The 13,875-nt window shown below is 35.9% G+C and overlaps 2 protein-coding genes across 2 annotated transcripts in view; one reads left to right on the top strand and one right to left on the bottom strand.

Annotated features, from left to right (window-relative positions):
- Positions 1-13,875, bottom strand: part of CCDC146 (coiled-coil domain containing 146) — an 86,567-nt gene that overhangs the window by 48,994 nt on the left and 23,698 nt on the right. The window lies entirely within an intron of this gene.
- The window catches only part of FGL2 (fibrinogen like 2), an 8,162-nt gene continuing 5,607 nt past the window's right edge, over positions 11,321-13,875 (top strand). Inside the window, exon 1 of the mRNA XM_009289067.2 lies at positions 11,321-12,019. Coding sequence (XP_009287342.1) covers positions 11,398-12,019 — 622 coding nt within the window. The 5' untranslated portion in view covers positions 11,321-11,397. The remainder of the gene's footprint in view (positions 12,020-13,875) is intronic.

Raw genomic sequence — 13,875 nt, 5'->3', positions numbered from 1 at the left:
TATTTCTCTGAGAATTGAAAACTCTATCATTTTGTGATCGCTATGCCCAAGACAGCCTCCAACCATCACATCACCCACAAGTTCTTCTCTGTTCACAAACAACAGGTCCAGCAGGGCGCCTTCCCTAGTTGGCTCACTCACCAACTTGTTTTATTATTGGTAAAAACACTTGAGTTTAAGCAACATATGTTTGAGTAAGCTCTTGGTTAACTTAAAAAACAGTATACTTTGGCAGCAGTGACTGTAATGAGTATTAGAGCTTCCAGATTTCAACCTTAAGGAAGTAAGCTTGCAAGTTAGTTCAAAAAAAGTAATCATTCAAGAACACACACATAAAACAACTTATGATGAAATAGTCAACAGTATTTACATATGTACATACATATTACACACTCAAACATAACATTTGTAAATGAAGGTTTGTAATAATTTTCTTCTGGTCTGTTGGATCTGTATTAGCCACGTTTCCATAAAAAAAGCTGCGTACAAGACTGATATCCCAAGTTTAAAAAAGAAGTTACATTTCACTCCTCCCCCTTCCCTCCAAGATGCACTCATAGCTCATTTTATTGTTTGGAAGCTCTCACATTGCTGGAGTAAGTAAAATGGTAGTTCTGCTTAGTTCAACTAATTATGTTGCTACACTGAAAAGAACGAGTGAGAAGATGGAGTAGTGAGGGAAAAAAAAGAGCTTGTGAATGGCAACTGAGGATGTCTTTTTTCAGTCCTGTGTTAACCACAATGCCCTGGAAAGACCTGAGATCATTTTGTTATACAGGCAATCTCAAATCAGGTAAATATTCTTAAACTGTTGAGTCTTCCAGTCCCTTTCCACATCAGTTGTACTTAACTGTATTTTGCTTTTGTCAGCTTTTCTTTCTCGTTATACAATGAACTGGGACACCATTTAAACACACTCAAAATTCATAGATCATCTGGATAAACTAAAATAAATTTTCCTTATCTAAATGGAAAATTATTGGAAAGCTGGATGAAGCTGGCTGCTAATGGATGGTTGCTTGGCAACTTTTTCCTTTCTTTTTCCCCGTACTCCCATAAATGGAATTACATAAAAAGTATGGAAGTATGTATCTTATTACTGGATTTACTTATATTTTTCACTTTTAATTTAAAATTTGTGTTATGTTTATTTTATCCTATTAAGATGCCCTTTCTTTTACTTTACACTCATCTTTAACTGATTAACATGAGTGTAATTTTCTAACTTTGTTACGTTTTTTCATGTTACCTCGCTATCTGAAGCTTGGCTATTCTACCAGAAAAAAAAAACATAACAAACCAAACCCAAACCCAAATTCCAAAACAAATTTGTTTCCTTCAATCAGTGAAAAGTCCCATGAAATAAAGTACTGGATAATCCTGTCCTATGATAAAGACTGTGGAGGAAGATTTTGCTGAAAAGGGGAAAGGGAAGGGCATATCCTTCGTATTTTTCTAGCAGGAAAAAGTGGATTTTCTGGCTCTGGGCAGGAACCTTTTAAATATAGGAATCCATGAGAAAAACAGAATAATACTTATGCTCAAATAGCTGTTCTGTACACCTGCATAACTTTTCTCTATACCCATACCAGTAATAAGTTCATATTCGCTTGCTACCAACAGCTCCCCACCAGAGTACTCTTCAAAATCTCTTGAAGAAAATTCCAAGAAAAAGTGAGCACAATCTGAGGTTACACACAATCTAAGGGAGTTCTTGTATATCCTTCCAGCCTGACTGCAGGTCCACTAGGCCCTGGACATAGGACCATAGTAGTTTCTCTGAGGCTGGAACGTGGAAGTAGATGAGATGTTGGTAAGAAAGAGGTGTCAGAATATGAATGGGAATTAAAACCACGGAAGGGAGAGGACCCACCTGATAAATAAGATACTCTTCCATGTGAGCAAAACTAGTGAAATCTGGCCCTAACTATACATCAACACCTCCTCACCCTCGCATTAAGTGCAATGGGCTTTTACACCCTCCATTTTAACAGACTATATTCAATCTTTTCTGACAGTCAGCTCAAAGCAGTACACCAAGGGACTCATCTGGAATTTCAAAACAAGTTTTCTGTAACTCAAATGTGATATAAATAAGAACTCTAAGAACTTTGACATTCCCTGTTTCGAATTTCAAGGCTTTTTAAGCTTTTTTGGGACTCTCCAGAAATGAATAAAACTAAGCCAAATTTTAAACTCAAAAAGATGATGCAATCTGAATGTTGGTCTAACTCCTCGCACTCTTTTGATAAAAAGCATCAAGAAAAGCATGGAAGATAAATATAGCCACCAGGAAGAAAATACTGGTTAACATCAATTACTCATAATCATTATGAAAGTGAAACTTTTGAAGGCTTCCTAGGAAAGACTTAATTTCAACAGTTCCTAGAATTTCTTCATTTCGGAGAAATGATGGAGCTAACACATGTTTCTAATTATGTTTGCAGATACTGCAAAATAACTAAAATGTATTCTAAGCTCAAATGGAATAATAACAATTTCCACCTCTTCATTCTAAACTGTAGGTTTTGTAATTATAACAAGACATTGTGACTGCACTTAATGTTATTTTAACACATAGAATAATCCAACATTTTCTATTAATGTTTATTTCAAACATCTGAAAGGTCTCATCAAACAACTCTTTTGCCTCATAAGAGGAGACAACAGAAAAATTTCAAGGGATTAATGTATTTTATAGTTTGTATATACTCAGGATTTCAGTATAATATTAGCCACTTGGCAAATGGCTCTTCTGGTCAGTCTGCTACATGTGGTTTGGAATTTTCTCTCTGTTTATTTGACGAGCTTTTCTTGTCTCTTTTGGATTATATTTAAATGTTTAAACATTCAGGGAAGAAAAAGGATAAATGTTCCTCTTTGAACAGAAAGCTCTGTATCCTCTGGGAAAACCCTCATTGAGTCCACACTGTTTGGACACTTACCACACAGCTCAAGCGCTTCTTAGTCTGGGGAGAAGGCAACACCATCTCCCGTTGACTTTTCAAGGGTTATGTCGACATTGCAGGGGGGCAACAGGTGCAAGCATGCTGGACCCACGCTATGACTATTGCATTTCTATCCGTATTGCTGGCTATAAGTCTCCACAGAATCCATTTCATCCTTTAGAAGAGGTGAGCTAGGGATATCTGCTGGTGTTTGGCTTGCCTGTGCCTGATGATACCTCCAAATTATCTAGACAAAAGCTTGGACCTGTGATAATGCACTAAGGGAACTGACGCTTTCTCCTCAAGTTCAGTCCATTGCTCAGAGCAAGTTTATAACTGAGCTTGCACTTGTGCTAGAACAGTGCAGAACTGTCTACACAGAAATGGAAAACAAGGAGCATCTGCTCCAGGTCCTTAGCATCACTGTTGCCATCAACCAGAACTGAGAGTGATATGCTAACAATAAAGTGAAGAAAAATGCAGTATACTAACTTGGCTTCTAAATGGCTAAACATAATGGGTTACATTGTTCTCAATTTCTGATAATTTCTATGACTTCTCATTACTTCTGAAGATCATGTCCTGGCTATGTCAAGATGAGGCACCCAAAAATGAAGGAACAACAATTAAAAACCTATAGAGGTAGTATTTGTGACCTGTGTAGCAATGGATTTATCTTAAAAAAAACCCCCAAAACCAACAAACTGCTCTAAAAACTACCAGTCCTGATGCCAGGGAATGTAATGGTCTTAAGGACTTCTGTGACAATTTAATCTGATTTCCCAAACAATACACAGGACAGTTTTTACCTTCTTCACCACTTTTGCTACAGGGTTTGAAGTATGCACTTCAATACCACAAGAAGAGACAATTTCTTACAATACAAAACTCATTATTGGAATCAGCCAGTGAGACAATTCCCAATGACTTTGGAATAGGGATGAATCCTAAGCCAGTTAGAGCCAGAACCACTTAACTCTGAATGCTGTTGACAAATAAGCTAATATAATTATTTCATGGCTTGCTAGATTTAAAAATAGATTAAAAACCAACTGGAATTGTTTCAATTAAACTTTCCAAGTTTTTCTTTTAAAATTCAATTTAGAAAAATGGTTAAAGGCTAATGTAAATTAGACCAGGTCTACTTACCAAATGGCCTTACTTTTTACAGCAATGAAATTTGGTCCAATTTAGGAAAACGCAGTGAAAATTCTCCTGAACATCTACAATGAAATCTGTTCCCTTTCAGCTAAGCTAGGATTTCTCCCTCAAATATTCTTTTGCAACACAAGGTCAACATCAGAGTCTTTTCAAATCAGACTGCATTAGAAAACAGTTTTCCAGGTAGAGGAAATAGTGTAACAAGTCATTTTGCCATATAGGGTAGGTTTTTTCCACATAAACTCCAGGTCATTTGTAAAGTTTAAATGGCAAGGAATGAAAGCAATTACTTCAATCTTTCTTTTTTTCCCCTAATCTGTGCAGAGCCCCTACATATCAAAAAAAAGTAATTCTTGGCATTTTCCAGAATATTTTGTTTACATCATTTTTATTACAACATATAGTAAAGCAAAAAATAAACTTCATGTAACACAAGAGAGGAGCAGAATCAGAAAAATTGAGGCTGGAAGGAACCTCTGGATGCCATTTAGTCCAACCTCCTGCTCAAAGCAGGGCTAGCTTCAAAGTTAGACCAGGTTACCTCAGGGCCCTGTCCTGTCAATTTTTGAAAATACAGTGACTGAATAAGGATGCAGTGGCTGAATAAATATTGCACCAGTTATAAGACAGTCTGATGTACCAACAGCTCTCTCTACTTTTCACCCAAAAGAAGATACTGACTTGTCGTGAAGTACTGAGTCTAAACACTGTCTTACTTTGTCTCACTTGCATATTTTTTCCAAACCATGCAGTTAAAGACTGGAATGTATTGCATTTAGACTTTAGGAAGCATAAGGAAGGCAAAAAAAGTTGCCAGAATAGAGGATAATAATTAAGCTGGTGTATTTAAGATACTGATTCTTTTCAATAATCAAATTTAAGTCATTAAATTATTTCAGACTGCTTTCCAGCATTTATAAGAAACAAGAAAGAAACATCCTCAGTGAGGCTCTTACTTGCCTTTGACGATAGAGGGGGCCAAAGATGACTAACCAGACTACGCACCATATGTTTAGATGACTCAAACTCTGGTTTTAATGCGAAGTGTTCTATCACAATTTATATATGCCCAGTAAATATCATCATTACACTTTTTATTCAGTCATTTACATCACTCATTTTTTCAATATGCCTCAAATATTCACACAGAGTTATAGAAGACTAACACTTCTAAAGTCATCTAGAATTTCTCTACTCAACAATATTTCAGGCTTCAGCACATATTTCAAAGTATTTTAAGACAAGAAGGTAAAAATCACTAAAGTAATACTGTAAATATTTAGTTACACCATAAATTGTAGTTATCAGTATTTCAATGCAATTCTGCATTCCCTTTTGTAGATTGGGAAACATTTAAAGTACAAACAGGAACAGCTACACTGCGGGTATTTAGGGAAGGATATGCCTTGTTTAAGTAATCACTCATTATTCCAGAGAAAGGTTATGATGGTAGAAGGTAAAGAAAAATGTGGTATGATTTTTAAATTAATGCTGTCATTAGAGTTAACAAATAAGGTAGAATCCCTCTCATCTGTAACTACATACACACTGACAGGCAGTAGATTTTTTAGGATAAGTATGGGAAGTCGCCAGGAAAAGCCTATTTATTAGCCTTTCAAGTAGAAAAAGATTTGTCACTGAGTTTTTTCAACATTTAATTTAGGTGATAAACAGCTATACCTGAACTCAGGAGGCTATTGGTTGCACAAATGCGTTTCTCTCCTGATGTTTGTGATGAACAAACTTATAACAAAGTAACAAGTACATTTGTATGTAAATCTGTTTTCCCTTAAAAGTGCTATTTTTACAGGGAAAAAATCACCTTTCTAAGCCACTTCTATTTGGAAGCTAAAATAATTTAAATAGTTTAACAAAGTGATTTTTTGTATTTCACGAAGTGCTTCACAAATTATTTTGCCCTCTTTCCTATTCTAAGAAAACCATAAATGTAATGAATAAGAAGATAGCATGCACTTTTTAAATATAGCATATCATTATTTCACAAAGTGAGGGCATAATGTTTATGGTTCCTTGAACTTTGTTGTCTAAAGGAAAGTGACTTGGCTGCATTGGTTCCACATACAACAAGCCAGTAACGCAGAAGACAAAAGTCAAACACTAAAAAAAAGGAGCCTGAAAAATTATTAATATCTACTCACTTTATTTTGATATGGAGTCTTTTATACCGATACACCATTGAAAGGCTCATAGTCGACTACAAAGTATTTCACATAAAAAGCTATATGCAGATGATGCTACATAAACAAGACAAAACTGAGAGTGGGGGTAAAGTAAAGGCATACATGAAAAACATTAATACCTACTCACGGTAGATCTAGCACTGTATTGCCTTACACAGAATTTCTACAATTTTACTTTTTTAATTACAGATGGATCAGCCAGGCACCCTTTAATGAAAAATAAACTGCTGAAAAGCTTTCTAAAACTAACAAATAACAACTAGAAAAAATAATATCATGAATTCTTTCCCAAGGCATAGTCCATAACAGTAGTTTTGTCCCCCAGTTCATGGGAAAAAGCAGTCCCTACATGGAAAATATCAAAATCAGGCACCATCAAGATGATACAATGGGTGAGAAAATACTGCATCTGGTGGCCAATTGTCTCTCGCATGGCTCCGTAAAAGCGGGGATAAGAGACCGGTAAGATAGGCATTTCAGGAAAGGAGATAGCTTTCCTGCTATCACCTGTTTGGCCATTAATCTCGAAAGGAGGATACTGAGTATCCAGTCCAGTCTTTCACCAGTTGGTTTAATTGGAGCAGGGTTTGCAGGAATCAGAAAGTAATTTTCCCAAAAAGACATAGCAGGGAAAGGCTTTTGTATTTGGTATGTCATCATTCTTAAGAGGGCATTCTGGTTTATTTTCTCCATGTACTTGGCCAACTACAGGGTCCTCTGTGGCTATAGATAAAGGAAATATTCAGCAGTAAATTCTAGATTTTGGGCAGGCAGATCTTCAGATGTTGTGGGAGAAACAGAATGAATAGGAACTTAGTTTCCTGGATCTCTTGATCCATGGTCCTTGCCTTAATAGAAGGAGTGATATTCTTTGACCACATGAATTTTGTAATACATATTACATTTAAAATTGCTTATTTAAATATGTTATATGTATATATACTTATATGCTCTATGTCAGTGTTGCCTTTCTGCCTGTTGCCAGAATTTATAAATAAAGCAAACACCAATTTAAACAGACAGGGAATCCACGTGGCTACTAGTTCTATGTAATCTGTATCTCAGTAAGAATATTAACAATTGTCATGGTTTAACGATGTGGTTTATTTCCTTCCTACTAGGAAGGAAATTAACTCTATCCCTGACGAAACCAGGACAACAATTAAAATCAAATGGAATAGGACTGCCTTCCTTTTTGTGCTCTGATGTGTTCTCATAGACATATGAGGAAGTTGAACAGGCAGTCCCATAATCCAGTGGACAATATAAAGACTGCTTGCATGAAGAATGACTACTGAATTAAAAAAGAAAGCAATTGAATTAATCAAAAAGAATCCTAAAGGAGAATTTGTTTCTAGTATGGACTTTTGGTATATATTCCACATTGTGGGAAAAACTGAAGATGAATCTAATTACTTTGCATCCTCTTTCTCAGCCAAAATGTATCACAGAATCACTGAAGTCTACAAAACCACCAAAAATATTACTGCAGCAGTTGAATCTTAACACATCCCACCTCTGCCACCAAAATGGTTTATATGAATGAGCCTAGATGTGCTTCAGGTTTGTTCATACCAATCATTTGAACTGCTTACACAAACCTGAATGTTTTGCAGCAACTCTGCTGCAGGAGATGTTAACTCCCAGCACAAAGCCAGAAATCAGAGATGGCAAGCTGTCGTGTTTTAAATTACAATAGTCACTAGTTAAACTAACATCTGCCTACAGTCAACTTTGTTGATTTCTATTTGACCTACATTCCATTATCTGCCAGGAAAAAAACCTTGCTCTAAAAAGTCATGGGAAATGGTTCATGCTGCTTTTGATAAACTTTGAATAAACAGTCCTAAGACAAGTCTGTTAAACCAAAATATATTACTTCTTTAACCTTGCAACTACTGGGTAGTTCTGGGAACAGAATTAAAATCTTCAGTAGAATTTAAGAATATCATGAGCTCTCGGTTATTTTCCTCATCTTTAGGAAGATATGTCTGTAAGATTAAGATATCTCTTCAGTCCACAGAAGGAAAAATAAATTCCTAAAAAGAAGACTAAAAGAGATGAAAAGCTACAAGAAAATGACCTTCAACCAAATGAAAGACCTTGGTAGAAAATTCTCACTTGTGGTCATCAGCTGTTATTCAGTTAGATCCTTTCACAGTTGAAAAAGATTGGCTTTTGGGTTTTGTGATTGCTTAACTACTTTAACGTTTTAAATATTATACAGAACACTCCAGGGATCTAGAAAAGCCCCATCTGGGAAGAAACTTCATTTATAAACAAACTGCAGTTCTCGATTTTGGTCTGGTCCAGTATTTCTGCCATTAGTTAAGCCGCATTAGCATCTTACAGAGTAAGATTGCTCAGTGCCCCTTCTAAGGGCAGACTTGTGAAAAGTTTGCTTTGTTTATCCCAAGGAAGATAAAAGGCATGAAACATGAAAAAGGCTGTGGCATACTACTTTGAGTTCCTGAAGAAAGAACAGAGACCTGACAAATTGTTGGGAATGGACATTCCCTGACAGAACAGGAAGAAAGACCAGTCCTCAATTACAAGACTTCTCCAGGTAGGAGAAGCACACAGACATCTGATGGAGAAATGGGTCTTTTGGGCTCCAAACAGACTGCTAGTAGCTTAGCAGCAGAACATCAGACTAATAACAAAATCAGGAGGATAGCAGAGCATCTCAAGATTACAGAAATCTCATGCAAAGGAGGAAGAAAATATCCCAAAATGAAGATATATAACGAAGGAATGAATGTCTCAGGACAAAGATATTTGAGAAGCTCAGATACCTCATGTTACTATCTGAACTTTCTTTTCTTTGACATTCAGCAGTACTAGACATTTCTGCCCTTCTTGAAGTCACTCAGTTCTAATGATATTTTAGGCTTTCAATGCAGCACAACAGTCATAAATTATGACAATACTTGATATAGATTTAAACATTTCAAGGCAATTCATACGATGTGGTCTACCAAGGATAATTATTATTAATTTTACAGCTACAGAATAATTTGTCCAATCCAAAGTCCACAGCAGATAGCAGAGTTCATTGTGAACTGAACAAACAACAGTGTGGGGGGAATGTGGCTTCCCAAATAACAAGGGTTTAGGAACTCTATTATATTTCTAAAGCCCCTCAAAAGAGGCTGGTATAGCTGTCCTCAATTTGACAGTTGCTGCCATACAGGAGAACAAGGCTCTGTAAATACCTGATTTTAGACTGACAGGAAAAAAAATTAGGATCCTATCAATGAAATAAAAAATGTTAAAATTTTACTCACAAATTAAATTCATACATTTCATCTACTGTTACAAACATTTCAGTTTTGATATATTTTTAACAAAACCAAAGTGATGTCAATGTCTTACACCCAAGTTGCAGTCCAGGGAGGGGTCTTTCACCTCATTGCTGGGGAATTTTCGTGATCTGAAAGGGAGAGATACACAGTTTTGCCACATAACTAAAAGCACCATGGCAGGTTCTAGGATGTTCATTTAGAATATGGGAAAGGTAGATTCAAAACCCATTTCCCAAGAAAGTGCCCAGACCATTGTGCTATGCAGGAATCTGAAGGAATTGTTGTAACAGGTTAGACAAGTAGGGTTTTTTTACCAAGCCTCCCTCCTGTACTATCAATATAAGCCTGTGGTCTCTATAAAAGCTAGTAACATTCCAGAGATCATGAACTTAAGGAGTATGTGTGTGACTAATGTCTGTTTAATGTTTAATCTGTATTATGAGTAATTTCAAATGGGGTTTAGGGAAATAAATTGTTCAGATTGGACTAATTAAACAAGAACTGGTGTAAAAATCCTTTACTCATGCAAGTTATTTGGCTCTTGACTAAGCTATGAATGCACAAAGATATGTCCATGTAGCCTTGCTCTGGGGCACAAGGAAAATGACATAGAAACTGCATAGGTACCACGTGAGAATGGCAAAGGTGGCTGTAGAATAAAAATGAGGAAGTACATAGGCAATTGTCACCTGGAGCTGAAGTATTCCATCTGGTGTGATTAGTCACGCAAAGTACATGATTAACTCTTAAAGCTGATACAAGGCACAATAAAAAGAAAAGCAGGAACCTGAAAATCAGGAATACAGAAAAGAATATCCCAAACTGATGGGCTCATGGAAGCTCCTTCTCTAGCTCCCTGCCTTGCTTTATATTTAGAATTCAGGACATTATTCAGAACACTAGGATTTGCTTTGGGTTTTCTGGACAATCAATCCAACAGCTAAGATCCCACGCATCAAAGTGGGGGGTGTGTCTTAAGTTCCCTTCCCTTCCCTTCCCTTCCCTTCCCTTCCCTTCCCTTCCCTTCCCTTCCCTTAGAAAGGTTCAATAAGAAGTACTCAGAATCAGGTAACAGTGAATTTGAACTGTGATGTCACATACAAATCATGAATATTCCAGGTAACTATTCTAGGCAGTGCTAGAAAAATAGGAAGAAGAAAGTGCTGCTCATCCTTCTTAGTTTGTGAATTTATCCTGAAAAATGTTTGGAACCAAAACTAGATGTGTGTTTCAACATGCTTCGGGATTCAAATAATTTTCATTAATACATCTATTCAGTTTAAAAAGTTTTAGGAAGAAGGGGACCAGTATCAGTGAAGCTATTGCTGTGATAAAGCTCAAACTGGGAAAGGGACTGTTTTTCACCTTTTCCACCTGCTGTGGTAAAACTATAGTCTAGTTTTGAAAAGCAGTTTTAAAACACTCAAATGTTATGAAACAGATGTCAGAAGACTATTATAACACAGAGCTAAGTAATTTTTTTCCCCAAAAAGAAAATCCATTTACAACAAGGAATGAAATTAAACTGCATAAGCGATCAGCACACATGCATTTCATCATTTTGCTTACATACACTAGTTCTGAGTCAGGAATACTCACTGAAATGTGCTACTCTTGCAAGCACTACCTACTTTGCTCTGCTATTAATCACTCGTGATGCAAGCACTCCCACCCCTTTCTGAGAACAGTGTAGGCAGTCTGCTAACTCACAGGCTTCAAGCTGCCCTTATAAAGTTATTCCACTTTTGCATACTTCCTCATACTGCTAGTTTCTCTGTGAAGATGAAGCTGCTCGTTTACTTAGTCTTGCTGAAGACAGCTCTCCTTGCTTTAACAAATGTCTTTGCAGTTGTTTTAGAAGATGAAGAGGATGCTAAAGAAGGAAAAATTACTGACACTTGTCCTATAAAGCTCAAAACTAATCGGAAATGTGATGAAGGAGAGGATTGTCCATATCAGATAAATCTGCCTCCAATGACCATGCAGTTACCAAAAGAATTCAGACTGCTTGAGAAGACTCTCAAAGAAGTACAGACCCTTAAAGAAGCAGTAAACAAGCTGAAGAAATGCTGCCAAGATTGCAAGCTGCAGGCAGATGACAACCAAGAAAGAGACAGTAGTAATGAATTCCTGCTACCTAATGCAGAAACTCCAGCAGAAAACAGCAAAATCCAAGATAACAGAGTAAAGGAACTGCAAAGCAAAGTTAACAGAATGGCAACCAGCTTAAAAAATGCAAAGAACCAGATTCAGACACTGCAGGGTCGTTTAGAGAAGATGAGCCTGATAAATATGAACAACGTAGAACATTATGTTGACAGCAAAGTTGCTAATTTGACGTTTGTTGTGAACAGCCTTGACAACAAATGTTCTTCTAAATGTCCAGCAATGCAACCAAGACCGGGTATGTAACCTGTTAATTCTTACTGCCTGTATAAGCTTTCTGTGCATTTTACAAATATTAGGTAAACAATTTAAAATATATTTTAACTAAATAGCTGTGCTATTAACTTCACAAGTTAAGTATTTGCTCTTTTAGTGTTTATTTCTGCTCCTGTAAAACATTTCAGCTGCCACTAGAGGGTTACTGAGAGCTGCAGGTGTTCAGTTCCTCTTAGAATCGGACTTTATTATGGGATTTAAAATATGAATTTTCAAAAGACTTTTATTTTGCAATTCAATTAGTGAACATGAAAAATTAACTTATTATTTTACACCCTACTACCCTTTATTAAGGAAATTAAACATCAGTGAACTACATATATTTTCTCCTTGGATGACAAGGGGTAAATTTTCTCAAGCTGTGCCTTAGAAAACCGTATGGTTTTTTTTCAGTGTGAAACTGCAACTATTCTGAAATGGTCTGCAAGTCATTATTAAACATCAAGTGAATCCAGTAAAATTTTTAAACAGGTGGATAATAAAAGAGTATTTCTACTATCACAGTGAATATCTGAAAGGTTTGGCTAAAAAAGCTTAACAGTACTTCTCAAGAGAGTAATGTATGTACCATCATTTTAATACTAAACCCTTAGCATGAATCTAATATCTAAGCAATATAAAATAGAAAACAGGTGTTATCACTGACACTTTTTTCTTTTACTTTTTAATTGTCCTAATCAAAATTAAGAAATAGAACTAATAATTTCTAATGTTGACAGTTATTAAAGGAAGATTATTTTTCTTTAAGTCATAAAGTTTTTATATAACATGTAAGAATCTTTGAAAACAAGAAATATTCACAAGATTGTCAGTGTACTCTACCACGCAGATATCATACATATGAATATCAGATATCATACATATGAAGATAGGGCTCACTAGAGATAAAGCAAAGAAAGATCAGACTGCTTTACAGTTTTTAAGCCTGTGTTACTTGGCATTCACATTTAAAATAAAACTGTTCTTCTGTCTACCCATATTGAAAATTGAAGGATCTGCAGATGGTACAGTGTATGTACAGCTGAAATTCTTGAAAGTGTGAAAAGAGCAAATGAATAATAATAAAGGTAATGCTTTCACTATATCAACAATCAGCTTAAATCAGATATAAATCAGTATAAATCAATTACTTTAATTCAGATATAAAACATTCACAAGAAGAATGAGTGATATTTGGTATATTGATAATGGCAATGACTCAAATTCAAGTACAGTACTCCATAACAGGCTAAATTAATTTTAGATATTTCTCACACTGACTGAAATGTTGGATACTGTTCATAGCATATGATCATGTAGATATTCCTTATATTTTAAACTAACTGATGCTAAAAGTGTTCGTAGCAGCAATACATACACTATGAAAACTAGCAAGGATAGCAGCTGTAACTTCTTCCTATACAGGAACTATTCCTGCTTCCACTGAAAGTAATAGCAAAACTTTATTTAAATAGGAGTTGAACTAGATTATCAAAGCATTTTAGCTGAAATGTATATTCTCTGTCAATATCTGCTCTGAAACTTAGTCCACCAAAGATCTTACAGAAAGTTCAGTGAAATAAATGAGAATCTATTGTGGATTTAGATTTGGTTTTTAAGCCTTCAATTCCTATAGAATCATAGAATCATTAAGGTTGGAAAAGACCTCTAAGATCATCCAGTCCAACCGTCGACCCAATACCACCATGTCCACTAAACCACGTCCCTAAGCGCCTCATCTACACGTCTTTTAAATACCTCCAGGGATGGGGACTCAACCACTTCCCTGGGCAGCCTGTTCCAATGTTTCATCACTCTTTCAGTAAAGAAATTTTTCCT

The sequence above is a fragment of the Aptenodytes forsteri genome, unplaced genomic scaffold (genome assembly GCF_000699145.1).
Source record: "Aptenodytes forsteri isolate BGI_AS27 unplaced genomic scaffold, ASM69914v1 Scaffold137, whole genome shotgun sequence".
In the NCBI taxonomy this organism is placed as follows: Eukaryota; Metazoa; Chordata; class Aves; order Sphenisciformes; family Spheniscidae; genus Aptenodytes; species Aptenodytes forsteri.
This window is presented reverse-complemented; position numbering and strand designations above follow the sequence as displayed.